Source organism: Sorghum bicolor, chromosome 9 (genome assembly GCF_000003195.3).
Source record: "Sorghum bicolor cultivar BTx623 chromosome 9, Sorghum_bicolor_NCBIv3, whole genome shotgun sequence".
NCBI classification, from domain to species: Eukaryota; Viridiplantae; Streptophyta; class Magnoliopsida; order Poales; family Poaceae; genus Sorghum; species Sorghum bicolor.
Window position 1 is genome coordinate 53,826,106 of NC_012878.2, and position 25,718 is coordinate 53,851,823.

A 25,718-nucleotide genomic window follows, 5' to 3' on the forward strand; every position below is an offset into this window, starting at 1 on the left:
CATAACAAATAATTTATTAGAATTTGATTTCACTAAACAAAACACATATGTTTTATGTGGTGTAAACAACCCATTTTTAGTCACCTGCGATTTGAAATGTATAATTTCAAAGTAGGTCATTTGCTATTGTTTTGTTAAAATTTCTAAGTGGGAGAAATAATTTCACTTGTTCACTTTCTTCGCTCTCGTTTAATTAGTCAATGAGCCCTCCAAACCTTACTACAACATGATATGTGATGTAGCTATTCCATTTTAACTGTAATCACACTACATCTTTGTAAAACTTTTAGCATGATTAAGTCGTTCTTTATTTAATTTACTGGTTTAAAAAGTAAAAAATTTTAACCCTTAGAAACTAAAATGAACCATTGTCATAATAACATATGACCTACTTTGAAATTAGATATTTTAAAATATATGGCATTTAGCTTGTACATGCCACTAAAGGCCCGTTTGATATGGATTTGGACGGCTCTGGCTCCAGCCTACAAAAACACTGTAGTGCATTGTGTAAACACTATTGCATGTCTCACTGATACAATGGAGCAGCAGGAGCCAAAAATTTTAGCTTTGCCGACTCCCACTTATTGTTTAGTTACAAAATTTTTGGCAAAATAGGCACTGTAGCAATTTCGTTTGTATTTGACAAATATTTTCTAATCATGGACTAACTAGGCTCAAAAGATTCGTCTCGCAAATTACAGGCAAACTGTGTAATTAGTTATTTATTTTATCTATATTTAATGTTCCATACATGTGCCGCAAGATTTGATGTGACGGAGAATCTGAAAAATTTTGCAAAATTTTTTGGAACTAAACAAGGCCTTAGCGTGTGAGAGGGAGAGGAAAGAGAGAATTTTAGCTCCAATGAACAGTGTGCTGCAATATTTTCAGGCCAAGCCAGAGCCGCTCGGATCCATACCAAACGGGCTCTAAAATGAACAGTGTATTGTACACACGTCAAGTTTTGTATAATTTCGATTTCGAGTAAGGAAATTGTTTCTTCTAACACTTGTAACGCTGTAACCAACAATAGCAAATGGTGAACATATACGTTGAATTATGTGAGATCAAATCGAAATAAGGCCTTGTTTAGTTCCTAGAAAATTTTGCAAAATTTTTCACATTTTCCGTCACATCGAATCTTTAAACACATGCATGAAGTATTAAATATAAACGAAAATAAAAACTAATTACACAGTTTTGTCGGAATTGACAAGATGAATCTTTTGAGCCTAGTTAGTCCATAAATGGACAATATTTGTTAAATACAAACAAAATTGCTACGGTGTCCATTTCCCAAAATTTTTCGGAACTAAACAAGGCCTAAGATACAAAAGATAACTGAAAAACTGAGCTTTGGCTACGAGTCTTCCCTTTTCACGCCAAAAAAAGGGAGGGATGAAAATTTTAGGTCGTTTTGGCCACGGAGCATTCAGGCCTGTCCAGGGCGCGAGTGCGCCGCCGCCCTAGGACCCCCGCCCGCCGCCGCTGAGATGTTGCTATCGCTGGTGCGCGCGGGTAGCGCCCCTCTCCGCCGAGTCGTCTCCACGTTCTCCTCGACCCGAGCCGTATCGCCTCGCTTTCGGTGCGCCATCAGTAGCGGCGGTAACCTCAACCTCCCGTTGTACGCTCACCCCTCGCCGTCCCGCGACGGCTCGAGCGGTCCGGCTGGTGGAGCCCGGCGAGGAATGAGCTTCTGCGCCCGCGCGGTGGACGTCGGGGACGAGGCAGCCTCCAGCTCCGCCGCCGTGGGCTCGGACCTCTCCGCACCTTACCTCTCCGTCCGCATTCGATGCCGCAGGCACGACGTGGTCAGTACCTCACGCTCTCCCCGCACTCCGTAGCCACTTCGATTCCTTGTCCTTCACCTCCCACAACTAGTTTCAGTGTCTCATGCATCTTTTTTTTCCCCGAATGACATTGCGAAACAGGAAGCACTGTCCGAGGCGCTCTTGTGCTTCGGTGCTAGCTCCGTGACCGTGGATGACATTGCCGATGCTGAAAATCTCGATGAAGTGAGCATTGCGCATTGCGAATTCCCATGATTACTATTCTGGTCTTATGTTTAGCTGCAATCGATTGGGATAATTGGAGCCCGCACAAAATGTTGACTATGCAGATCTCCATAACTTCCTTATATGCCGATGGGGAAGACGTGGACTCAAGCGTATCAAGTGCCGCAAGCTCAGCTGGTTTGAACTACAGCCCAGTGTATGAAACCTCTGTCGGGAAGCAGTGCGATTGGGTGGCAAATGTGCAGGTTAGGACCTAGAGGTTGTACACATTATACTTTTCTTGTTCGTGACCTTTGAAGGACAAATCTTGCTCCTGTTTCCTAACTGTTACATATAGCCAACAAGAAAAATATATTTGATCATCAGTTTTACCGTATGAGGACTGTATTCTTTCAGTAACTTTTGGCTTTTATAACTAGTATAGACATACTATTTATGAGATCCATTGTGTTTAACCTTTGAGTTGGGTAAATGGTTTTTGCTTGAAAAAAGTACTTGAAAAGATTACTCTTGTGATTGCTGCAGGAAACATACGAGCCCACTGAAGTGGCTGATGGCCTTTGGGTTGTTCCTAAATGGAGAACTCCCCCTGTATGTCTTCACATCATACCTTTATTTTTTTATTTTTTAGATCTTGAGGAAGTTGCTTGATTTTTCTTTCGTACTGAAAATCTTGCTGAGCTGATAAATTTCTCCTTTTGTTTCTTCTCATCCTTTTCCATTGATAGGATCCAGAGGCCACAAACATAATCATCGATCCAGGTTTGGCTTTTGGGATGGGGGAGCACCCAACAACTAAGCTGTGCCTTCTATTTCTACGAGAAGTTATTAAAGGCGGTGAACGTGTCTTGGATTATGGAACAGGCACAGGAGTATTGGGGATTGCAGCTCTGAAGGTTCCCCATGTGTTAATTTTTACCTCTGACAAGTGTCATGATAAGAAGGCAGTGTTACCTTATTTCACACTCATTGTAGGCTTATGAATGCAGATGGGTGCTACTCAATCAACTGGGATAGATATTGACCCTCAAGCCATAACCTCTGCTTCAGAAAACTTGTTGCTGAATGGTTTACATTCGAACCAAATGCATGTTTATTTGGTACTAACAAATGCTCAGCCTTCATGCTTTCCGAGTGCCATCAACAAATCAGAAGACCACCACTCAACCAATAACCTTGACTTGAAGTTCTCAAGAGGAACTTATGATGTAGTTGCAGCAAATATCCTTCTAAATCCCTTGTTGGAGCTGGTTGAGGACATAGTTGGTTATGCAAAACCTGGTGGAATAATTGCTGTTTCTGGAATATTGGAGGAACAGGTAAAGAAAATCGACTACAGTAGTTTTCTTAAAGTTTCATGCCATCCAGGGTTTATTTTTTTGTAAGATTATTTATGATATTTTTTGTCTCATCTAACCCAGGTGCCAAAAATCAAAGAAGTTTACTCAAGGTATTTGGACAGAATATTGGTATCCGAAATGGATGGGTGGGCTTGTCTTCAGGGAATCAGGAGAGTGTAGAGGAATTAACGTTCAAGAAGGGTTTTGACCTTACATGTTCTGACGATTAAGAGGTTTTGCTCTATAAATAAGAAATTTAACTTCTTGGCACTTCGTGACAAGATTGCATGAATATCATAGAACAAAATGTGTTGGACTACAAAGGGTGTCAAGTGTATGTCTTTGCACCGCATTAGATATTGTTTTTAGGAATACAATCTTCATAGTGTGATTAAATATGTCAGTTTTTTTATCTTGTGACTCCCAGCTCCTGAAATTGTACCTCTGATTATTACCCTCGCGCTTGGGAAGCCTATTTTATCATATTTGACTGACTACACAGCATTTTCAGGCCTTGAGAAGGCCTCTAACTGTTCATACTACAAGAACATAGGTGCTAGCCCAGCGTATGCCTGAATTACAAAATAGCTTCAACCGTGAAGTGACGAAATGATCACATTTTTATGCTCCACAGTTCAACATTATCAACTGGGATATCATGTAGGATAAATATTGCCTCTGATATCTTGGATGAAAATGTCACAAAGTATTATAGGGTATCACAACCTGGCTTGATTTTCACTGTTAAAGGCTTTAGCAGCCTATACTAGGTGAACACACCATGCTCAGGTATATAATTACAAAAAGGGCAATTATCCTTCCCAACTAGTACAAGAATTGGTAGTCGTCATTTTCAATTGTAAAAACTGTTCCTATGTAAATTTATTACATTCCCACTTTCCCAGTGGCATCATCATGCCTTAACCATCTGTAAATAAGCTCACTGTGCTCTGATAACTCCTTATGTACTGGCAAATTCTGGGATCAAACGTCTCATACAAAATTCTGGGATCAAAACCATGTATGAACTTGTCTGAATGCTCCTTTACAAGGTCTTTGCCCAGGAAAAAAAAAAGAGTACAGCTTTAGCCTTTAGCTAACAGCCTGTCATTTCTTTAGGTAATCTGAACCCTGTTCAATGTCCCTCCAACAAAGCAACTTCTGCACTTCACGGCCAAAGTTTTGAAATATTTTCCTTGTAAGAATTCCAGTGGATGCAATCTATATTTTGCTGGGAGTCTTGTACCTAAAGAGTTCCTTCAGATCTGCAGTAGATTTCAGAGCTTGTTGCTTATCACTAAGAAACTTAGAGAACTCCAAGACCTTTTCCTCTTTGCCTTTTTCTGGGGAGCTGCTGACAAATGGGGATGATGATGGTGCCAAAGCCCAAACTGACGAGAGCACTTCATTTGGTTTGTCCAACTGCTCCAAAATCACGAGCTTTCCAATTGCTGCCAAGAAAGGAAATGCCTTCCTTATTTCTTATATGTACTAAAAAGGGTTTTGATATCATTAATATTGACTAAGCGCTTGTTTGGATGTACTCGTATCCACCTCAATCCACATGTGTCGGAGTGGATTATGGTGGGACTTAAAATTATTTTCCACTCCAACACACATGGATTGAGTAAAGTGCGTCCAACAAGGCCTAAAGCTGAGAGCAGAAAAAAAAATACGAGCAAACTTAATTAGCACCTGAATACTTGAAGAGCGCAACCAGTAATTTGCAGGGGATGCTGAAATTCAGATGAGGTATTGTGCTTCCACCACCATGCTTAGCATTACTGGACATGATAACAAAAATAATAATAAGTCAGAAAAAAGACAAGCTCTTGAGAAAATGCAAACTTCACCATTCTTCTAATCCGAAAATGAATGACACGATGTTCTGCTTGCAAGTAGCAGGAACACTAAGATAGAAAATTCATACAATCAATGAAATGGCAAAATAACTTGATGAACTTCAAAAGGTTCTAGTTAATGTTTATAGGGTTTCAAAAAGGTTCTATTTGATACCTTGTTATTATCCCAACCATTAGCCCATGTGAATTAACAAGAACGCCACCACTGGCCCCTGGATGAACTGCTGCTGTTGTCTGCAGCATTACTGGTATGTCCATATTGTCAGTCTCCAGAGCACTGGCCAGATGAGAAAGTTGATTTGATGGGATTTGGACAACCTTTGACACAACCCCCGAGGATAGAGAAGAGGATAGGCCTACATTCAGATACTCAACCATCAGTTCCATAATAACAAAACTCAACATTTGCAATGGCATGCACATTGATGAAAAGTACTCCCTCCGTTCCACATTATAAGACGTTTTGGCTTTTCTAGATACATTATTTTTACTACTATGCATCTAGACATAGCGTGTATCTAAGTGCATAGCAAAAGCCATGAATCTAGAAAACCCAAAACGTCTTATAATTTGGAATGGAGGGAGTATCAAACTGCTCTAAGCACTAATTTTAGCTGTGGTTCTAAGATTTTTCACCTGATCGGGGTCCAAAAAGGCCATGCCCAACAACATAAACAGATGACCCTGCTGTTGGACAAACAAATTCTGGTCTGATTGTATTTAATTCAATTGGAACCTTATCTATTTGAAGCAATGCAACATCAAGTGGACCCTTTGAGATGAAAACCACGCTAGCATTGCACCATATCTGTCTCTCTGCATGGTCCAAACGAACAGATATTCTCTTCTCTCTTTTGAAACCCAAGTTAAACAATGAAACATTATGATTGACAGCATCTTCATTGGAAAATTTGCCTTCTGGCTGCGATGATTTGTTTTCTCCAGCATTGAGATGTTCTCCAGTGAATGAGGCTTGTAAATCTGAGGGTGAAGTTCTCCCAAATCTCCAAGGTTCCAAGAGATGAGCATTTGTCAGAACTAAACCCCTTTTGTTCAGAACAATCCCTGAAGCCCAAGATGTATCACTAACCGTGACAAGAACAACTGCAGATATAGCCTCTCTGAGCAAAGGGGGTGATATGCAATGCTGATTAATTTTGTTGACCATAGAAGAGACAAACCTCCCATAGTTGTATCCATGCCGTAATTCCATAGATTTACTATCCGTATTTTTGCCATTAGGTAGTTCTCTTGGGGCACGTCCAATTTCGTCCAGTTTTTTGCTGTTCCATTCCATGCATATTGCATCCCATGTAATCACAAGCTGGCAAGTAGATTTTAAGATAGCTAAGTTACATATATTAGATGTGCAAAGGTATCTTGTTGAAACCAGTGAACTCACCTGAACTTCTATATTGCTGCCTTTCTGTCTTAATGGGTTCATCAGCAGCCCCACAAGGCAAGAATTTCGGTCAAACACTGGAGCACCTTCCATGCCTTTGGTCAATTTAAGAGATTGTCAATAACTAATGTCATACTATACAAGAAAAGAAAGACAGAAAGATGTTTACCAGGGAGACAGTGGATGTCAGCCATCAGCAATGAGCTCCTCACAGTGCATGGAGGAAGGCAATTCGCAACAGCACCAACTGATATACTGCTCAAAAAGCGCAATGTATAAATAGGACACTACTATTCTGTTTTCTAATAATGGTAGCAAAAGAAAATAGTCAACAATAGCATGCCAGGCCTTTTCAGTTTCAGAAACATCAGTATCTAGTTAATGCCTTCCAGGTCACTAGACATACTGGGAATAAACACAACAAAACAACTGTATATGCTTTGGAAGATCTAGTGATGACGTGCAAAGCAAAAAGTTAATGAAACTCTAGATAGCAAAAGTTTAGCATTTTCTCCATAATGCATACGGAACGGTATCAATTTTTTTAAAATGTCTGGAGTTTATCATTACTTAAGTCAGAATTATGAATCCCCAGACTATGTTCTTGTCACCAAATCAAAATGTTCGACAGTTTGCATGTGCTAAGTTTGGTGCATACTTAAAAGACATTCTGGCATTATGCTAAAGCAGTAGAATAAAAGTTACCTGTTGAAGAAATGGAAGGGTGACATGAGGCCAAATGGAGATCCTACAATAAGCAAAGGGTCCCCTCGTTGTTGCATCACTGAAACATTGATACATCTTGCATCCTGTTCACCAATGACCACAGAGTACTAAGTAAGCTTGCAACTTTCAAAGTGCTAAATTTCTAGGAAACGAAAAATATATTGACCTGTGCCTTACATTTGAGTTGAAGGTTGAAATTCCTAGAATAGCAATTCTTGTGGCAGACTTGGACAACATCAATGGGTCTACTGATTCAATAGATGCATTATTCCTGTTAGACTTGAGGGAACATCTGGTATCATTTTCAACCTGAGGAATTCTAACAATAAGTTTTAATGCAAGACAAACGAGGGACAACAGTTTAATACTTTGATTCGATGAACAAAGAGACCTGTTTCTGATTAGCATCAGCCAATGACCAGCCTACATCCCATGTTGGTCTTCTGATGAACTCTTCATGTCTCAGTAAGGATAAAGCAGAATCAGCAGCTGTTGGAACATCAACCTACAGAAGAAATGAGCCTTCTGGTTAGTCACGTATGCGTAGGTATCAATGGTGAAGACTAACCAAAACCTACAAATGTTATCTTACTATACGACAGAAGCATGTATTTTCTTCTGTTAGTACAGTGTACAGATGCAGATCACTAATAACTAAGGAAAAATGTGGTTCACCTTAGAAAGGCCAAAAAAGAAAGGTACTTGTGATGAGGATATTTTTACATGAACCTGTTAGTAACAATATAAACTCACTCCCTGGCTGCTATTTTTTCATGCATCTATTAGTAACACTAATCTGGCTGAAAAAATTACAGTACTGACCATGGCAAGCAATCGAGCTGGAAGCCACCGTGGAGGTCCAGACTTCCCATCTTGAGCGCTCCCTTGCTGCACACATCAGAGCAGGTTCAGGAACTCAGGAATGTCATGTGGGGCCGCACATACACACGTCAGCGGCGGGCCCGAGACATCCGGCGGACCGCTGAGCGCGCTGCAACAGCAGGAGAAGGCGCGTCCAGCAGCCAGGCCGAATTAGGTGGCTAGGGGCGGGCCTTGGTTGTTGGCCCAGTTATTTTTATATAAGTTTAGTTATCCTTTTATGTTGCAATTTATATTAGTCCCAAATAGGCTATTTAGCATAAGGAGGCATAGTTAAAGGGACATAAATATCTGTAGACACGTTCGATATAAGCAAGCAAGAATTATTATCTATAATCTCCTTTCTCTTCTAAAACCTAAGCCTGCGGCTGAGGGGCAAAACCTCGCCGGAGAAGACGGATCGCGGCTACGAACTACGTAGCCGAGGTCCAGCTACCGTAGGGCTTGACGCCCTTGACAACCTGGTATCGCGATCTAGGCGATCCTCATCTACCCAGTCCACCTCCCCACCACCAGCTGCCGCCCAGACTCCTCCACCAGCCACCGCGCCACCCCTCGTTGCGCCCGCTTCCCCGACGCCGTCCTCCGCTGCATCCTGCACATCGCCGATGGGAGACGCCGAGGACCTGAAGACCACCGTGGCTAATCTGGCCAAGGCTGTTGCTGCCCTGCAGGCCACTGCAGAAGCCACCGCCAAGACCATGGAGGCTCAGGCGCAAGCAATCACTGCCCTCTCCTCCACGTCGGGCTATAAGCCACAGTTCGGCGAGCATCACCAGGATCGACCGCCGAGGTTCCAGAAGATGGACTTTCCACGCTACGACGGCAAGAGTGATCCGCTGATCTTCATCAACCGTTGCGAGTCCTACTTCCACCAGCAGCGGATCATGGAAGAGGAGAAAGTCTGGATGGCTTCCTACAACCTGGAAGAGGGCGCCCAGATGTGGTATATCCAGGTCCAGACGGACGAGGGTACCCCGTCATGGCGCCGGTTCACGGAGCTCCTCAATCTCCGTTACGGGCCGCCGCTCCGATCAGCACCCCTGGCTGAACTTGCGGAGTGTCGCCGCACCTCTACAGTTGCTGAGTATCAGGATCGGTTCCAGGCGTTGCTCGCCAGGGCTGGTCGCCTCGACGAATCGCAGCGGGTGCAGCTCTTCACCGGGGGCCTGCTGCCGCCGCTCAGCATCGACGTGCGCATCCAGAACCCGGGGACTTTGGCGGCCGCCATGAGCCTTGCACGGCAGTTCGAGCTGCGGGAGCAGCACACACCCCAGCACCCTCAGCCAGCGAGGGCCGCCAACCGGGGGCTCGTTCCGGCCCTTCCAGCACCCCCACCGCGCCTCGCGCTGCCAGCACCAGTGGGCGCACGGCCTGCCCCCCAGGCGCAGGTCACGATCGAAGGCCGCACCGTCAAACGACTCTCCCAGGCAAAGATGCAGGAACGTCGGCGCCTTGGTCTTTGCTACAATTGTGATGAGAGGTATGGCCGCGGTCACAACCGCGTTTGCAAGCGCCTGTTTCTTCTTGACAGCTTGCCAGACGACGACGACGACACGGCCGACGATGGGGCCGATGCAGGGGCAGAGGAAGGCGACACAGAGGCACCCGTCTTTTCTCTCCACGCAGTCGCAGGTGTGCCGCTTGCTGACACTATGCAGGTCCGGGTGTCGGTCGGTACAGCGACATTTGTCGCCCTCCTGGACAGCGGCTCCACTCATAACTTCATCGCCGAGGAGGCTGCGCGACGCACCGGCCTCCGCATTCAGCCCCGTGCACGCATGACGGCCATGGTCGCGAATGGCGAGAAGATTCCATGCCCAGGCGTCATTCGGCATGCTCCGGTCACCATCGACAACACCACATTCGCCATCGACCTTTTTGTTATGCCACTTGCAGGCTACGACATCGTGTTGGGAACACAGTGGATGGCGACCCTCGGACCGATCGTGTGGGATTTCGCGGCACGGTCCCTGTCCTTCACCTACCAGGGCCGCGCATTCTGCTGGGCAGGAGTGCCGTCCACGGGCGCACCCAGTCTGCGTGCGGCCACGGCTTCCAGCGCGTCCCTCCTCGACGGGCTGCTGGCAGCATACGACGACATCTTCACCGAGCCCAGCGGCATGCCTCCACCCCGTGCCCGCGACCACGCCATCACCCTCAAGCCCGGCTCGGCGCCCGTTGTGGTGCGTCCATACCGGTACCCGGCGGCACACAAAGACGAGCTGGAACGCCAGTGCACAGCCATGATCCAGCAGGGCATTGTTCGCCGCAGCGACTCGGCCTTCTCTTCGCCCGTGCTCCTCGTCAAGAAGGCCGACGGCTCATGGCGGTTCTGCGTCGACTACCGCGCCCTCAACGCCCTCACCGTCAAGGATGCGTTTCCCATCCCCGTCGTCGATGAGCTCCTGGACGAGCTCCATGGCGCCCGCTTCTTCACCAAACTCGACTTACGGTCGGGATACCATCAGGTGCGGATGCGCCCGGAGGACGTTCACAAGACGGCGTTCCGCACTCACGATGGCCTCTACGAGTTCCTGGTGATGCCGTTCGGGCTGTGCAACGCCCCGGCAACGTTTCAAGCTCTGATGAACGACGTGCTGTGCGCTTACCTCCGTCGGTTCGTACTTGTTTTTTTTGATGATATCCTGATCTACAGCACCACTTGGGCGGACCACCTCCGCCACCTCCGCGTCGTCCTGGACATCCTGCGCCGACACCGCCTCTTTGTGAAGAGGTCCAAGTGCTCGTTCGGCGTCTCCTCTGTCGCCTACCTCGGCCACGTCATCTCCGCTGCCGGCGTCGCCATGGATCCCGCCAAGGTCCAGGCTATCCACGACTGGCCGCAGCCCCGGTCGGCACGTGCAGTGCGTGGCTTCCTTGGCTTGGCCGGCTACTACAGGAAATTCGTCCACAACTACGGCGCCATTGCAGCCCCTCTCACGGCGCTTCTGAAAAAGGAGGGGTTCGCATGGGGCGCCGAGGCGGAAGCTGCTTTCAGTGCCCTCAAGGGGGCCGTGACGTCAGCCCCAGTGCTGGCCCTGCCGGACTTCTCCAAGCCCTTCATCGTGGAGTGCGACGCATCGACGTACGGGTTTGGGGCCGTCCTCATCCAGGAGGGACACCCGATCGCCTTCTTCAGCAGGCCGGTGGCCCCCCGCCATCGCGTACTCGCGGTACGGCATTGGCGACCGTACCTCTGGGGGCGCCGGTTCATCGTCAAGACGGACCACTACAGCCTCAAGTATCTCCTCGACCAGCGTCTCGCCACAATCCCTCAGCATCATTGGGTTGGCAAGCTCCTCGGCTTCGACTTCACCGTCGAATACAAGTCAGGGGCTTCTAATACGGTGGCCGACGCTTTGTCCCGTCGTGACACCGAGGAGGACAGCGTGGGTGGCCTCCAGGCGATCTCCGCTCCGCGCTTCGACTTCATCGCGTGTCTACGGCATGCTCAGGCCACTGACCCAGCACTGGTAACCATCCACGACGACATCCGTGCTGGCTCACGCGCAGCTCCTTGGACGGTGGCGGACGGCATGGTACTCTACGATGGTCGCCTGTACATTCCTCCGTCTTCGCCCCTGGTACAGGAGATCGTGGCTGCGGTCCATGATGATGGACACGAAGGGGTCCAGCGTACTCTACATCGCCTCCGTCGGGATTTCCATTTTCCCCAGATGAGACGGATTGTGCAGGACTTTGTGCGGGCGTGCGTCACCTGCCAGCGCTACAAGTCCGAACACCTACTTCCGGCAGGACTTCTACTGCCGCTACCAGTCCCCACCGTCGTCTGGGCAGATATTGGCCTCGATTTCGTGGAAGCCCTGCCCCGTGTCCAGGGGAAGTCGGTGATCCTCACTGTCGTCGACCGCTTCAGCAAGTACTGCCACTTCATCGCCCTTGCTCACCCATACACGGCAGAGACGGTGGCACAGGCTTTCTTCACCGACATAGTACGCCTGCATGGTGTTCCGCAGTCCATGGTGTCGGACCGCGACCCGGTGTTCACGTCGGCGTTCTGGCGTGAGTTGATGCGGCTCATGGGGACCAAGCTACACATGACGTCCGCGTTCCACCCCCAGTCAGATGGACAGACGGAGGCAGCCAACCGCGTCATCGTCATGTACCTGCGCTGCTTCACCGGCAACCGTCCTCGGCAGTGGCTCCGGTGGCTTCCTTGGGCTGAGTACGTCTACAACACGGCCTACCAGTCGTCGCTTCGGGAGACGCCGTTTCGTGTGGTGTATGGCCGCGACCCGCCCACCATCCGCTCTCATGAGCCTGGTGAGACGCGAGTGGCTGCAGTGGCTCGCGACATGGAGGAACGCGAGGCTTTCCTCGCTGATGTTCGTTACCGTCTGGAGCAGGCACAAGCAGCGCAGAAACTGCAGTACGACAAGCACCATCGACAGGTTGTCTACCAGGTGGACGATTGGGCGCTCCTGCGTCTCCGACAGCGTGCGCCGGCCTCGCTACCCCAGGCTACAACGGGCAAGCTGAAAGCCCGCTTCCTGGGTCCTTATCGGGTCGTGGAGATCATCAACGACGTCGCTGTCCGCCTTGCGCTTCCTGCCCAGGCACGCATCCACGACGTGTTCCATGTCAGCACCCTGAAGAAGTTCGTGGGCACGCCTCCAACAGCTCCACCACCTCTGCCCGACATCCATCACGGTGCCGTTATTCCAGTACCTGCACGGGTGGAGCAGGTTCGTCTCGCCAGGGGAGTTCGCCAGGTCCTGGTTCATTGGCAGGGTGAACCGTCTTCTTCAGCGACATGGGAAGACTTGGATGATTTTCGCGAAAAGTATCCCGCCTTCCAGCTCGAGGACGAGCTGGATCTTGAGGGGGGAAGAGATGTCATGTGGGGCCGCACATACACACGTCAGCGGCGGGCCCGAGACATCCGGCGGACCGCTGAGCGCGCTGCAACAGCAGGAGAAGGCGCGCCCAGCAGCCAGGCCGAATTAGGTGGCTAGGGGCGGGCCTTGGTTGTTGGCCCAGTTATTTTTATATAAGTTTAGTTATCCTTTTATGTTGCAATTTATATTAGTCCCAAATAGGCTATTTAGCATAAGGAGGCATAGTTAAAGGGACATAAATATCTGTAGACACTTTCGATATAAGCAAGCAAGAATTATTATCTATAATCTCCTTTCTCTTCTAAAACCTAAGCCTGCGGCTGAGGGGCAAAACCTCGCCGGAGAAGACGGATCGCGGCTACGAACTATGTAGCCGAGGTCCAGCTACCGTAGGGCTTGACGCCCTTGACAGGAATAACTTCCTGGTTCTGAAACTAGTACTAGTATTTTGGAAGTGACAAGTTCCATAGCATTAGCTTATTACTAGCTACATAGTTGGGAACTGGAATGTAATTGACACACTTCCAGCAATTTATCAATGTGAGTTCGCTTTAACTTTCTTCGCAAAGAGGCACTTTACTGATTATGGGTGGCTAAGCACGAATTCCACACCGATGCTTGTCCTTACCTCAACAAGTACATCAAGACGCACCTCCGGAACCAACCTCGGCTGAAGCTCCTGCAGGCATCCAATTCCAAACAAGCAAGCAAACAAAAGCTTAGCACTTGAAAGAGTGAGTATACGGTGCTGTGACACTGTAACCTACCTACCTCGCCGGAGTTATTCCGCTGCTCCGCGACCAGGAACGGCTCGACGAGGGAAGCAGCCGTGAGCGCGACGTCTCCTGCCACGTGCCCGTGGACCGCGCAGATATGGTCGAGAAGTGGCGGCGGCTCAGCCAGGGCGCCCCGCGGCAAGAGCAGAGCCGACGCCGAGAGCGTGGTGGACCCCGAACTGCAGCCCAAGTCAGCACGGAGCTTTAGGAAAGCTCGAATTTGTCGAGTAAAATATCGAATCGGGGAGGGAGGCGTACTGGTGGAGGTGGAAGGCGTGGCGGCGCATCTTCACGGCCTTGGGGTCCTGGAAGCGGAGACGCCGGAGAAGGGGGAGAAGCACGGCGGTTAGCGAGATAATTCGGAGGAGTTGAGCTGGTGATGGTGCGAAGTCGCAGACTAACCGGACCGACGATTCGAGCCATGGCGGAGAAGTGGCGCGCTGCCGCGGCGATCTCCTGGGTCTCCATGGCGCGCAGGGAGGGGGGATGGCCGGATGGGCGAGAGACCCACGACGAGAACTGGTAGAGTACAGCACAGATTGAGGTTGCTTCTCCTCTCCAATAGAACATGGAAAAGAATTCTTTTTAGGCTCGGTTTGAATCCATTGAATTGAATTAACTTTAATAATAATAATTTAGGGTGTGTTTAGTCCTCCATAAAATGCAAAATATAAAATACAATTACTTTCAAATGATGAAATACAAAATATCAAAAATTTCATGAGTGTGTTTAGTTACATCGAAAATGACAAAATTTTCATGGTCAAAAATACATGAAGCTACTCTTTTGGGCTTTTTTTAGGTTCTTGATGCCAAAATCTAGAATGTAAAATAACAACTATTTTGTTAAAATTTTTGGATGGTGTTTAGTTCTATTTTGCAGTATGATAGGCCAAAATCTAAATTTTTTAGCCCAAATAGGGAACTAAACAGGCCCTTAGCAATATACTCAATCCATTTCAAATTATAAAACATTTGACTTTTTAGACATCAAGTTTGACCACTTGTTTTGTTCAAAAATTTATGTAAAATATTATTTTTTTGTCGCGGCTTGGTTTATTAATAAAAATTCTTCAAGGATATTTTAATTTGAGTATGTTTGCATAATTTTTTTAATAAGACAAGTGGTTAAATTTGAGGTCAAAAAAGTCAAACAATTATAATTTAGGATAGAGGAAGTATTAATTAAGCCAATGTGATTATATATGGATTATATTTATAGATTAATGTTGGCTATAAGAAAGATATTTATATGTTACATTTCTATCATAGATGAGCGAGTTAAAGAAGGAGTTATAAGTTACAAAGTAAATATAACATGTCGATCTATAAAATCAGTTTTCATTTCTCATCTTATGAATCTGAGATAACTATATGTGTTAACTTTAGAAAGTAATGGAATGTCAAATTCCAAGTCAAATAGTCTAATTTATTAAATAGACTTCCAATTCTTCCAAATAAAAGGATCCAAATGGTTTTATTGTTTTGTTTTGTTTATGCACATGAAGACTTGTTTTATACTCCATGCGGACCCATGGAATTTTCAATTGCCAATTTTTAAAGTATTTTGAGTAGTTGCACCACGCGCACGTCTGTTTGCACACGCTAATCTTTTCTGATACTATCTCTGTGCATGCGTAACTGATCAAAACCAATTTTAGGTGCTTCCGATGTACTAATCCGTGTCTTGAAACCATTTCCAAGTCCTTCCGATTTTTGCTATATAACTGGAGCCAATAGTGCTGCATACGCATTATATCTGCTGAATTTATCAGCAGTGTTTTTTTCTTACAAGAATTCGCTGTGGACATGCATGGCTATATATAGTGTTTATTTATCCAGTTGATCTCTAGAACCATGTCGCTCCTATTTTTTACATTCATATAAAAATGTCCCGGTCCTTTATTTTTTTTCTTTCGTGAAATTGCTTTGCACGTGTTTCATTGTTTCGTTAAGAGAAGAAAATTAAAGTCAGTGCAGAAAGACGCCTATCCGCTGTTCACGACGGTTGGCGATCGAGAAGCATGCCGAAGCCAACTGCAAAATCGACTCAGGACGGTTGGCGAGAAGCATGCCGAAGCCAACTGCAAGATCGACTATATTCAGCTATAGTTGACGGAATGGACCAGGCATGATGAGTCAGCACGGTCATGGTTCCAAAAAAAAAAAAAACAAAGCCTAGTCCCATGCCGACACGAGCGCGAACATAGTGCCATGTCTTAGACTAAGTAAAACCTAAAATGGCACGATATGATTTTTAGGTTGGCATAGCATATGGCCTAATTTTTTTTCTAGCCATAACCTCAGAAAATTTCGGAATGTTAAGTATATATATGAGAGGGTCAATGATTTGATAAGTTGTTATCTTGGCATCACAATTTGATGTGGCTAGGGCAAGTGTACACCAAGAGCGCGAACATAGTGCCGCGCCTAGACCATGACTCTGCCTAGTACAGCCTAATATGTCACGATATGATTTTTAGGTTGGCATGACATGGCCTAACTTTTTTCTAGCTATGACATCTGGAAATCTAGGAGCGTTAAGTATATCTACAAGGGGGTCAATCATTTGATAAGTTGTTATTTTTGCATTACAAATTGATGTGGCTAGGGCAAGTGTATACTCGCTTTGGGTCATTTAATGAGGCTAGGGCATGTGCATACCTACATACCTAGACAACTACAGGTAGGTAGCAAACTCAATTTCCGACTCATGTCTCTAAATTTTTGAATGTCTAAGAGCGTCCGTCTTGTAGGCATTTCGATGTATTAAATGTAGCTATAGAACTAGGTATGTAACATTGTGATGTGGATTCGATGGAGAAGCAGCTCCGAGCTATCGCGCCAGGTTCGAACTATTGGTGGAGAAACATCTCCTGTCTTTTTGCACATGTGTGGGTCGACAATCAAGTTGAGTCCGCTTCAATCCAATGTGGGTTGAATAGTAGGACGAGTCATGTCCAGGTCTGGTCCCATGATTGAAATGATCCGAAGCTCCACACTGCGGATGCCCTAAGAGTGCTACTTGGTAAGTCAATATGTGCTAAAAAGATAAGAGAAGGGTATTAAATTAGTACTATTGGTCATGATCAAGATGACAATATTATGGATAACGATTTCTCGCGAAGTCCATGTTTCAGAGTTTGAAACGGCCATAACTCATTTGATCAAATTCATTCGGTTTTTTTATAGAGGTACACACTAACATGCACGAACGGATCTACGACTCTGCGAGTACCAAGCTGCTACGACTAACTCCTAATTTTACAGTACTAATTTAAAAGATGATCACCAGACGAGCGCAGCAGCGGCCACCAGGACGGCACCGACGCCGTAGACTCTCCATGCGCCGGGGCAACGTGCGTCGCTCTCATCGGGTACCGGTCCGGCGGCAGCGGCCGTCCCGTCAGGAATCCCCAGCCAGCCCCAGCCGTACCCTCCTCCGTCTTCACTGGTGCCTTCTCCGCCGCCGGTCCCTCCTTCTCCACCTTCTTCACTGGCGCCAGCACCGCCACCGCCTCCTCTCCCACCACCACCTCCACCGCCGCAGATAGCGCCCTGGAATTGCGCGGACGCGCAGAGCAACAACAACAACAACAACGCGCAGAGCAGCCACGTCCTCCTGACTGCCATGGCCGTCCTTGTTCTTGTGTTCTGTCGACGCTGGTAATTAAGATGGGATGTGGAATGTTGTTGACAAGCAGATGATATATATCGGGCATGTATATATAGGATATAGGATAGATATATGGTGCCTCACGCAATAATCTTTCCGATAATATCTTTGTGCGCATCGCTATATATATCTGAAACCAATTTTGCGTGCTTCCAATGTGCGTATCTTGAAACCAATTTTGAGTTCTGGTATCTTGTGCGCATTGATACATTGTCAAAGACAATCGTGCTGCATACGTAATTACGTATCATAGGATTAGGATATATATCAGTTGTGGCCTCTGGCACGTGGCACGCGTGGCTATATATTGTTTATCTATCATCTAGCCTAACGAAATAAACCTTTTCTCTCTCTCTCTGCTCTAAAAGCTTCATTTTCTAGAATCTATGGCAGATTGTCAGTCATATATTTTAAAGTTTGATCAACTTTATAAAAAAGAGTATCAATATGTATAACATCAAATAAATATCTTATGAAAATATATTACATGATAAATCTAATAATACTAATTTGATATTATAAATTTTAGTATTTTTTAGAAATTTAATTAAATTTTTTAAAAAATAACTTAAAATAAATCTAGAAATTGAAGTTTTAAGGAACCGACGAAATAGGTAGAGATGAGCATATCTTTAAAATGGCACGTGAAAACAAGCTAGGCCCAAATGTGCCCATCTCCTATTTTTGGCCAACTAACCGGGCCAAACCATAACGAAAGCCCGCGCGTGCAGGCGTTCAATTCCGACTTATTTTCATGCGGCTTCAGTCTCGGTCACAGGCACAGCACACGGGTGATTTTTTCAAAAATTCAGCCGAAATAATTAAAAAAAAAGAAAAGACAAAACCACACAAAACCATCATTTACTGTAGCAAAACCACCTACGAAACCGTTCCAGAGAGGTAAAATGCACGATTTAAAAAGTTGACAAAGATGATTTGTCTAGTTTTAGAATTAGGGGAGTAAAAGTGGACTTTGACAAAAATTGAGGGAGGAAAAGTAGACTTTCAGCATCACCTGTACATGCTTCATGTTGGGTCTCTGTAATTTTAACAAGGACACGTACACGCTTCATGTTGGGCCTCTGTAAATTTTTTTTTTGAAACTAGGCCTCTGTAATTTCAGCTCAAGAGAAGCTGAAGGAACAGCCCATGGATCGGCATCAGGCTTTGATCGGGCACAGCGCAGCAGCCTTCGCCTAACTATTGGGCCAGGCTAGATGAAATAAACGTGCACGCCTGGGTGAGCGACTAATTAAGCAGAGTTCTCTTAATTTTCAAAAAAAAAAAAGCAGAGTTCTCTTTAGTACCGTCTTGTCCGCTAAAACGAAATCAGACTAAATAATAAACGATTACCATGATCCTTGACTCACCACGTGGTAAATGTGGAGAGCAATTACACAATTGATTATGAAAGTCTAGGTTCCGAGGCGTTAACACACTACATCGTGTGTATAGCATTTTGCTATCGTACAGATATCCCTCCGTATAGAATTTATAAGTCATTTATGACGGTGATACGGTCTCCAAAACACAACTTTGATTTCTTTTTTCAAAAAAAATATTTAAGGAAAAAATAGTATCTGTATACTTTTATAAAAGCATTTTTCAAGACAGATCTATTGATATTTTTTTCATATTTTTCAAACTCAACAATATAAAAGTTATTGATGATTTATATTTTCATTGTTTGACCCACCAAACTTTGTCCAAAATGACTTTTATATCATATACGGAAGGAGTATATACGGATTCGGTGTACAAAATGTTTTGTTTCTATGCCCATTACAATGCATACCCCAATAGGAATTAGCACGTGTTACAGTTGCACTCCAATATGACTTTTAAATCATATACGGAAGGAGTATTTTCTTCTTGAAACATTGCTTTTGTTACTTGAAATGTTTCATTACAAACAGACTGCAAACATCTCTCCAGCAAGTGGGCTAGTTCACTCGAACTTATCAGCACAGTTTATTAGCCATTCTATAACTTTTTCTCTCAAAACAAATTAGCAAACAATATTATAAACCAAAGTTTAGTGAAACAAGCTACGAGTTCACCAATCTCCTAGTATATATTACTATGAAGGAGGTGAATGCTGACACCATCTCGTGGACGTCATCCATGATTGCAGCGGCTTCCAAGCAATACGTCCCTCTATCCTTCCACAGCGAAAATAAGCTCCTGGACATCTGTCTTCACTATAATATGTTCTCGAGTTCTTTGGGATTAAACGAATGTCATCCCATAGCACCTCCGCTTCCACTAGCAATGCCGAGCCAACAAAGCTGATCCCCGTGCAGATGCCGCCTAGAAGCTACAAGAGAGGTTAAAGTTATCCGCAATCTCTAGAGCCCCTCTTTTTATCTCTTTCATGTCCAAAAAATTAGGAATAACTCATGGGGGGGCTCCATTGTCATGAAGGTAGTAGGAAAGGCTTGAGCCCCACCCGCCTCACTGAAGATCCGCCCATGCTCCCGTGTTGCATGCAGTTTCAACTTGCAACCGTGTTCGTGGTGAAGTTTGGACGATGATTACCCCTGTCGACGTACGACCCGCGATGGGAAAACGCGTGCCAAATGAAGTAGGGCTTGTTTAGTTCATCCCGAAAACCAAAAAACTTTTCAAGATTTATCGTCACATCAAATCTTAGAGCACATGCATGAAGCATTAGATATAGACGAAAATAAAAATTAATTACACAGTTTGTCTGTAAATCATGAGATAAATCTTTTACGCCTAGTTAATCTATGATTGGATAATATTTATCAAATAAAAACGAAAATACTACGGTGCTGAAATTTGAAATTTTTTCGGAACTAAACAAGGCCGTAGTACGAATGTGCTCCGTACGTGTACATCGCTGAACTCTGAAGCAACGAGAAGTTACAGGTTCCCGCTGAAACCAGGAAGTGCCAGATTGCATGCTCGTCGACACGTGACACGTCGTTTGCCGTTTGGAGTTAGGACTGATGACGCCGACGGGACGGTGCGCGCAGGAGGTGGCACTCGGCACTCGGCAGGGCAGGAACCTGGAAATTGTTGCGCACCGGCGTGCTGATGATGCAGCACTTTTGCTTTGTGCTTTCGGTGGATCAGGTATAGCCTGCATTTGGGCTGTTGCCCGGCCGGCTGCCGCGTGTGCTCCATGCAACCTGAGGTCGCATCGTTCACACCTCGATAGAAACGGCAAAGCCGAGTGCGAGTAAAGATGTCAATGGCCCGCGACCCGATCCGATGGGTATTTACTCTATTAGATCTAATATGAAGTAAAACCAGTATCTATGGGTCCACAAACGGAGCAAACTCTTCACCCATTAGGTACGTGGGTATGGGGACGTTCTAGTAGTCTCCATACCCATTTACCCATGGGTGAAAAATACCCAGCCCAAAACTAAAGAAGCCCACCAGCCACCAGTCCACCAGCAGCCCATAGACTGAAACCCTATGTAGTGCTAGCAAAGTACTACTCTCTACTACATGATTTGTATGGACAATAAACTATTATAGTGTTGTGACTAGTGGTTGCAGCAGAAATTAATATGTTGCTATTTGCTAGGTATATGGTGAGGTGACTATGTGACGATGCTTGTGAATGACTATGTGACGATGCTTGTGAATTGCTACTACGTGACTGGTGCTTGTGAATTGCTGATGTTTGGCGGGTATGGGTGACCCGTCGGGTCTAATTTACCCACCCGGATATGGGTTTGGAGAAATTTCACCACCCATCACTGTATATGGAGATACCGGTGGTGTCATATTGTTGTCACGGAAATAGCTCTGAAGAGTTCATACCGATGGGAATTTACCCATGGGAATTTACCCATTGCCAACGTGAAGTGCGAGTGGTGGTACTGCCGTACACGTACTGGTGGACCGAGAGCGAGTCGAGCACGTACCCGTACGAAAATCTCGGAGGTCAAAAAATGCTGATAATGTATATGGAAAATAAAATATTAATGTTTATGATGTATAATAATTTATTTAAAGTTACAAAGGTTAATATTCTTTTTTAATAAATCTAGTTAAATTAATATTTTTAATTCCTTAAACAATGAAATTTCTATTTGTTTTGGACGGTGGGAGTACTTGTTGGTTTCGCAGAGGCCTGCTCGTCTCATCTCTACTATAATTGAAATCTTCTCCAGGCAAATCCCACCTGCAAAATCAACGACTCACAGCACATGTCCTACAGATTAGACGACTCAGATTAGAAGTATGATCACGACCTTACACACCCTCAGCCTCGCGTCAAATCAAACCTCCGTCACCTCCCTCGCTTCACCCCGACCCTAAACTACGACTCCAACAGCGATGCGCGCCCGCCGCCCGAGAGAAGCTCGGCCACCGCCCTCCGCTCTGCCCATGGAGCACCGTTCGACGACCGCACGCAGTTCGTGGCGATGCCCCCATCCAGTCCGGCTTCCGCGAGTCCGCCTCGCCATCCGCATCTTGGTCGTCCCGTCCTCGATCCAGAACAACCTGCCCCGACTGCCGCAGTCCGCCCAACTTCATGCATCTTGCCCAGCCGCTGCGAGTCCGCCTCGTCATCCGCATCGTCCTCCCCCAATCAGCAGTTGCAGGCTCGATCTGCAACACATCTCGGTGTATGCCGCAGCCCAGCACCTACCTCAGCATCGACCATCTCACCTCTGCAGTCCAAGTCCCCCCTAGGTGCCTGGAGGAGAGGGAGGTGGTCCGAGACGTTGCTAGGACGCTGTATAGGAGAGCGGAGGTGGACGGCCACCGTACACCATTGAGGAGGTTGGTGCCCGACAGCACTGCCAACCTAGGATCAGAGCCCTTTATGAGGTATAGCAGCTTGCCAATTCCTTCAGAGTGTTTTGATTTACAGTGGACAATAGTAGAATAAGCATAGCAGTTCTTGAGTTGTTTTTTTGGTGTTTTTTTTGGTCCATTAGTTGTGTATATATGTTGTTGCAGTAGTAAAATTGTGTGCTTCTCCTAATTCATGATGCTTAGCATTGAGTACACTTCTTAGTGAATGTGATTTCATAGTAATCATATGCTAATCATAGATTAATTAGACTTAATTTATAAATTCTTTGCGAATTAGCCATGGCTTATGCAATTAATTAGTTCAATTACCTTCTGCTTCTAGATATGCCAAGCAGTAGTATATAATGGTCCTGTTAGACTATTGGCAGAGATAAATAAATTAATTGTTTTTTAGATGCCAGATGGATCTGTTCAAAATAATATCCTCTTCTGCGGTTATTAGTTCTTTATTGTTTATCTCTGAAGAACTGCTAAAAATAAACGCAAGATCAAATTGCTGCTCATTCTGACAAATTAAGTCCAGCGAAAGGCAACAACAAAAACGGTGACTGAGAGACAATCATTACATAAGGTGCTTGTCAAGACTATCAAGGCGTAGTGTCATTGGCGTGTACAACTCACTGAATCAAGGAAACCAACACATGTATGTCAGCTTGCTTGCTGTCTTGCAACCTTCGTGAAGAGTACAAGTAGAATGCCCTAAATTGTTTGGTACTTTGATAATTACCTGAAACCCATCATCATGTATTGGATACATTGTCCACACTGCTTTGAGAGATAATAGATGGTAGCATGCTAATATAATATTTTACTACCAGATGCATTATGTACCATTTTTCTAATTCTAATTACCTTTTGCAGATTCATCCTGTTGCTTTTCAATTTGTCAGCACGTTTATGGTACTAACCAAGCCTATTTCACTGAATGTTTGGGACTTGATTCTTCTAAGAAGCAATTTTGTGAGTCATGGATATGTTAAGGATTCATTCTTTAATGCTGGTTTTTTCTATGGTGTTTGTTGATCCTTCTCATTACATGGATTAGGCTTTTTATTTATTCTTGTGATTCTATAATATAGTGTGTGTTTATCGACTTCTATTTATTTGTCGCACATATACAATGAAGATGCTGACCATGGTACACACTTGTTGGACCAAATTAGGTGCTGATCATGATACACACTTAAAACACTGCTCACACTTAAAACAGTGCTTTGGCCAGTACTACATTGCCTTCCTGAGCTTCATGCGAGATGACATAGAACTAAAGAACTATAGTTACAGCCTGAAGGTTTGGGGCACCAGGCGCAAGATGATCGGGCAAGGGGTGCCCCGGAGCATGAGTGACAGTCATTGGAAGGTCCGGAATAGCTATGATGGGATCATCATCCAGAGGAACATGGCCCTGTTCTTCGTAGGTGGATGGTGACAGAAAGGAGCTCAAGCTGCGTGTCACTGAGAGAATCTAGAAGGAACAATAAGTTGATCAGATAATATATCTCTTCTGCTCCAACTACTTCCATGAATTCATGAATCACACTGCAAACAGCTTATGCCACGTGTAGGATGAACTCATGATTCATGAATCACATTGCAAAAGAGCTTTTGCCATGTGTAGTAGTTTGGAATCAACTTCTTGTGATTCATTCTTCTTTTCAGCTTCTTTTAGCATGCTATTGCCTTTTGGTTCCTGCAAGGTAGGTGTTGGTGGATGTACATCATGTAGATGTTGGTATAGTTGCTAATGATGCAGAATTAGTATAGATTTTCTATGTTATTTTCCATTGTGAAAATGCTACAAAGAAACCTTCTAGAGTTTGATGCCTTCAGCGTCTGGTAGAGTTTCTTGGATGATGTTTCAGAGGTCTACATCAAATATATAGGATGAAACAAAAATATTTGGTTATATAATATTTAAGACATGAATCTTAATAGTAAATCTTATTTTGTATTTTACCGTAGCGTTAGCACGGGCACTATACTAGTGGTTGTAGTACTGCACGTCTTTTCGGCATCTCGCAAGTGATCTGAAAGACTGAAACTATCTATGCGATTTGACTCTTTGTTCTTCCTTCAGCATGCATTCACATTGCCAAATTTAAGGGCTACTGGATAATAGTGCTAGTATAGCTCAAAAGATATATACTACCCCCCTCGCAAGGATTTCTGGTCTTGACCTTTTAGCGCGATCATGGTATTTTGGTGGCGTGTGGTGTGAGAAATGTTACCAGCTGCCAGCACGACAAGCACTTCATCCTCGCCCTTGTTTACTTCACCCTGAAAACCAAAAAGTTTTCAAGATTCCTCATCACATCGAATTTTGTGGCACATGCATGAAACATTAAATATAGACGAAAACAAAAACTAATTACACAGTTTAGCTGTAAATCACGAGACGAATCTTTTGATCCTAGTTAGTCCATGATTGGATAATATTTGTTACAAACAAACGAAAGTGCTACAATACCAAAAACTTTTCACTTTTCGGAACTAAACAAGGCCCTCGTACCGAAATGACCCCCTGTGTCTGTCTGAACTCTGAACCTCTGAGGTGGATGGATGTCCAACTGCACGTATCTGCTAGGGCATCTGATGAATTATTTGATTGGTGTTAAGCTACCGGCTTTACATCCTTTTGATCCTTATATTCATGTTGTTAATTTCTTAAAACGTTGCCTTGTGTGGCATGTGGTCATGTGGACACTCTGCAAAGCAACGACAAAGCCGTCGATTGATCAGGCTCTGGCGCTTGCGGAGCATGTCTGTCTGATATTCGAGCGCTCAGCAAGAGATTTTGGTTCAACTGATTTTTAGTTTGTGCGCGAAGTTTGTTTACACTGAGATCGTAACCCCGCGGAGTTTTAATAATGAATGAAAGTCATCCGATCTATGCCTAATAGAAAATACTTTCGAACCATCTGTTATCATCAGCTTCACCGTAGATATAAATAGATTGATTTTGCATGGTGTTCGATATCTAGGTCTTGTTTAGTTCACCCTCTCACTAGTAGACATGTGACAACAAGACAATCAGCTCATTGCCGATATCAGCGATCGCCCCAAACATACTACCCACGACACCTAAATGGGACTATGGTGAATTGGCTACCTGCCCTGTACGACTGTGCCGTTGCCATGTTTGAAGCTGCTTCTTGCCCGATTCAGATAGAGGAAAGCGAGCAAACGGCCTCAAAATGGCGCCGGCAGAGCACCGACGACAACACTCTCACAAAAAGGTGCTTGTCTTCCACGCCGCTGCCGCGCGCCCCCTTCCTCAGACGGAGCGTGCAGTGGTGGACTGCATGCGAGTGCGTGGCGGAGGGGAAGACGAGGAGCGCCGGGACTCGCCGGAGGAACGGTGGCCTCGAGCTCGA

General features: G+C 45.3%; 3 protein-coding genes across 5 annotated transcripts; 1 reads left to right on the forward strand and 2 right to left on the reverse strand.

Moving 5' to 3' along the window:
* Window positions 1,378-3,855, forward strand: LOC8080058 (ribosomal protein L11 methyltransferase). Its single transcript, XM_002439969.2, has 7 exons — window positions 1,378-1,814; window positions 1,935-2,018; window positions 2,123-2,263; window positions 2,544-2,609; window positions 2,747-2,914; window positions 3,008-3,337; window positions 3,440-3,855. Exons 1-7 carry the CDS (start codon window positions 1,497-1,499, stop codon window positions 3,536-3,538), a joined length of 1,206 nt encoding a protein of 401 aa, XP_002440014.1. The 5' UTR covers window positions 1,378-1,496; the 3' UTR covers window positions 3,539-3,855.
* LOC8080059 (glyoxysomal processing protease, glyoxysomal) lies at window positions 4,020-14,430 on the reverse strand. 3 transcript variants are annotated; one of them, XM_002441277.2, is made up of 14 exons: window positions 14,268-14,430; window positions 14,124-14,170; window positions 13,861-14,044; window positions 13,718-13,768; window positions 8,171-8,236; window positions 7,740-7,853; window positions 7,526-7,657; window positions 7,328-7,431; window positions 6,792-6,877; window positions 6,623-6,717; window positions 5,857-6,544; window positions 5,375-5,576; window positions 5,054-5,142; window positions 4,020-4,809 (listed from the first exon to the last, which is right to left on the reverse strand). In XM_002441277.2, exons 1-14 carry the CDS (start codon window positions 14,331-14,333, stop codon window positions 4,580-4,582), a joined length of 2,154 nt encoding a protein of 717 aa, XP_002441322.1. In that variant the 5' UTR covers window positions 14,334-14,430; the 3' UTR covers window positions 4,020-4,579. The 3 variants fall into 3 exon arrangements, with proteins under 3 accessions (XP_002441322.1, XP_021303088.1, XP_021303087.1); XM_021447413.1 differs by having other exon boundaries at window positions 13,857-14,044; window positions 14,268-14,428; XM_021447412.1 differs by lacking the exon at window positions 8,171-8,236.
* LOC8064194 (putative glycine-rich cell wall structural protein 1) lies at window positions 17,154-17,498 on the reverse strand. The gene has a single exon (XM_002441278.1). The coding sequence runs from the start codon at window positions 17,496-17,498 to the stop codon at window positions 17,154-17,156; it is 345 nt and encodes a 114-aa protein (XP_002441323.1).

What these genes read in the sequence shown, in the direction of transcription:
- LOC8080059 (XM_002441277.2), bottom strand. Translation starts at nt 14,333, where the DNA reads ATGGAGACCCAGGAGATCGCCGCGGCAGCGCGCCACTTCTCCGCCATG. An exon ending in CAGCTCGATTGCTTGCCATG is followed by an intron (nt 7,854 to 8,170) that starts GTCAGTACTGTA and finishes TTTCTTCTGTAG; the next exon opens with GTTGATGTTCCAACAGCTGC. An exon ending in CTGATGCTAATCAGAAACAG is followed by an intron (nt 7,658 to 7,739) that starts GTCTCTTTGTTC and finishes AGAATTCCTCAG; the next exon opens with GTTGAAAATGATACCAGATG.
- LOC8064194 (XM_002441278.1), bottom strand. Translation starts at nt 17,498, where the DNA reads ATGGCAGTCAGGAGGACGTGGCTGCTCTGCGCGTTGTTGTTGTTGTTG.
- LOC8080058 (XM_002439969.2), top strand. Translation starts at nt 1,497, where the DNA reads ATGTTGCTATCGCTGGTGCGCGCGGGTAGCGCCCCTCTCCGCCGAGTC. An exon ending in ATTGGGTGGCAAATGTGCAG is followed by an intron (nt 2,264 to 2,543) that starts GTTAGGACCTAG and finishes TGATTGCTGCAG; the next exon opens with GAAACATACGAGCCCACTGA. An exon ending in TGGGGATTGCAGCTCTGAAG is followed by an intron (nt 2,915 to 3,007) that starts GTTCCCCATGTG and finishes TTATGAATGCAG; the next exon opens with ATGGGTGCTACTCAATCAAC.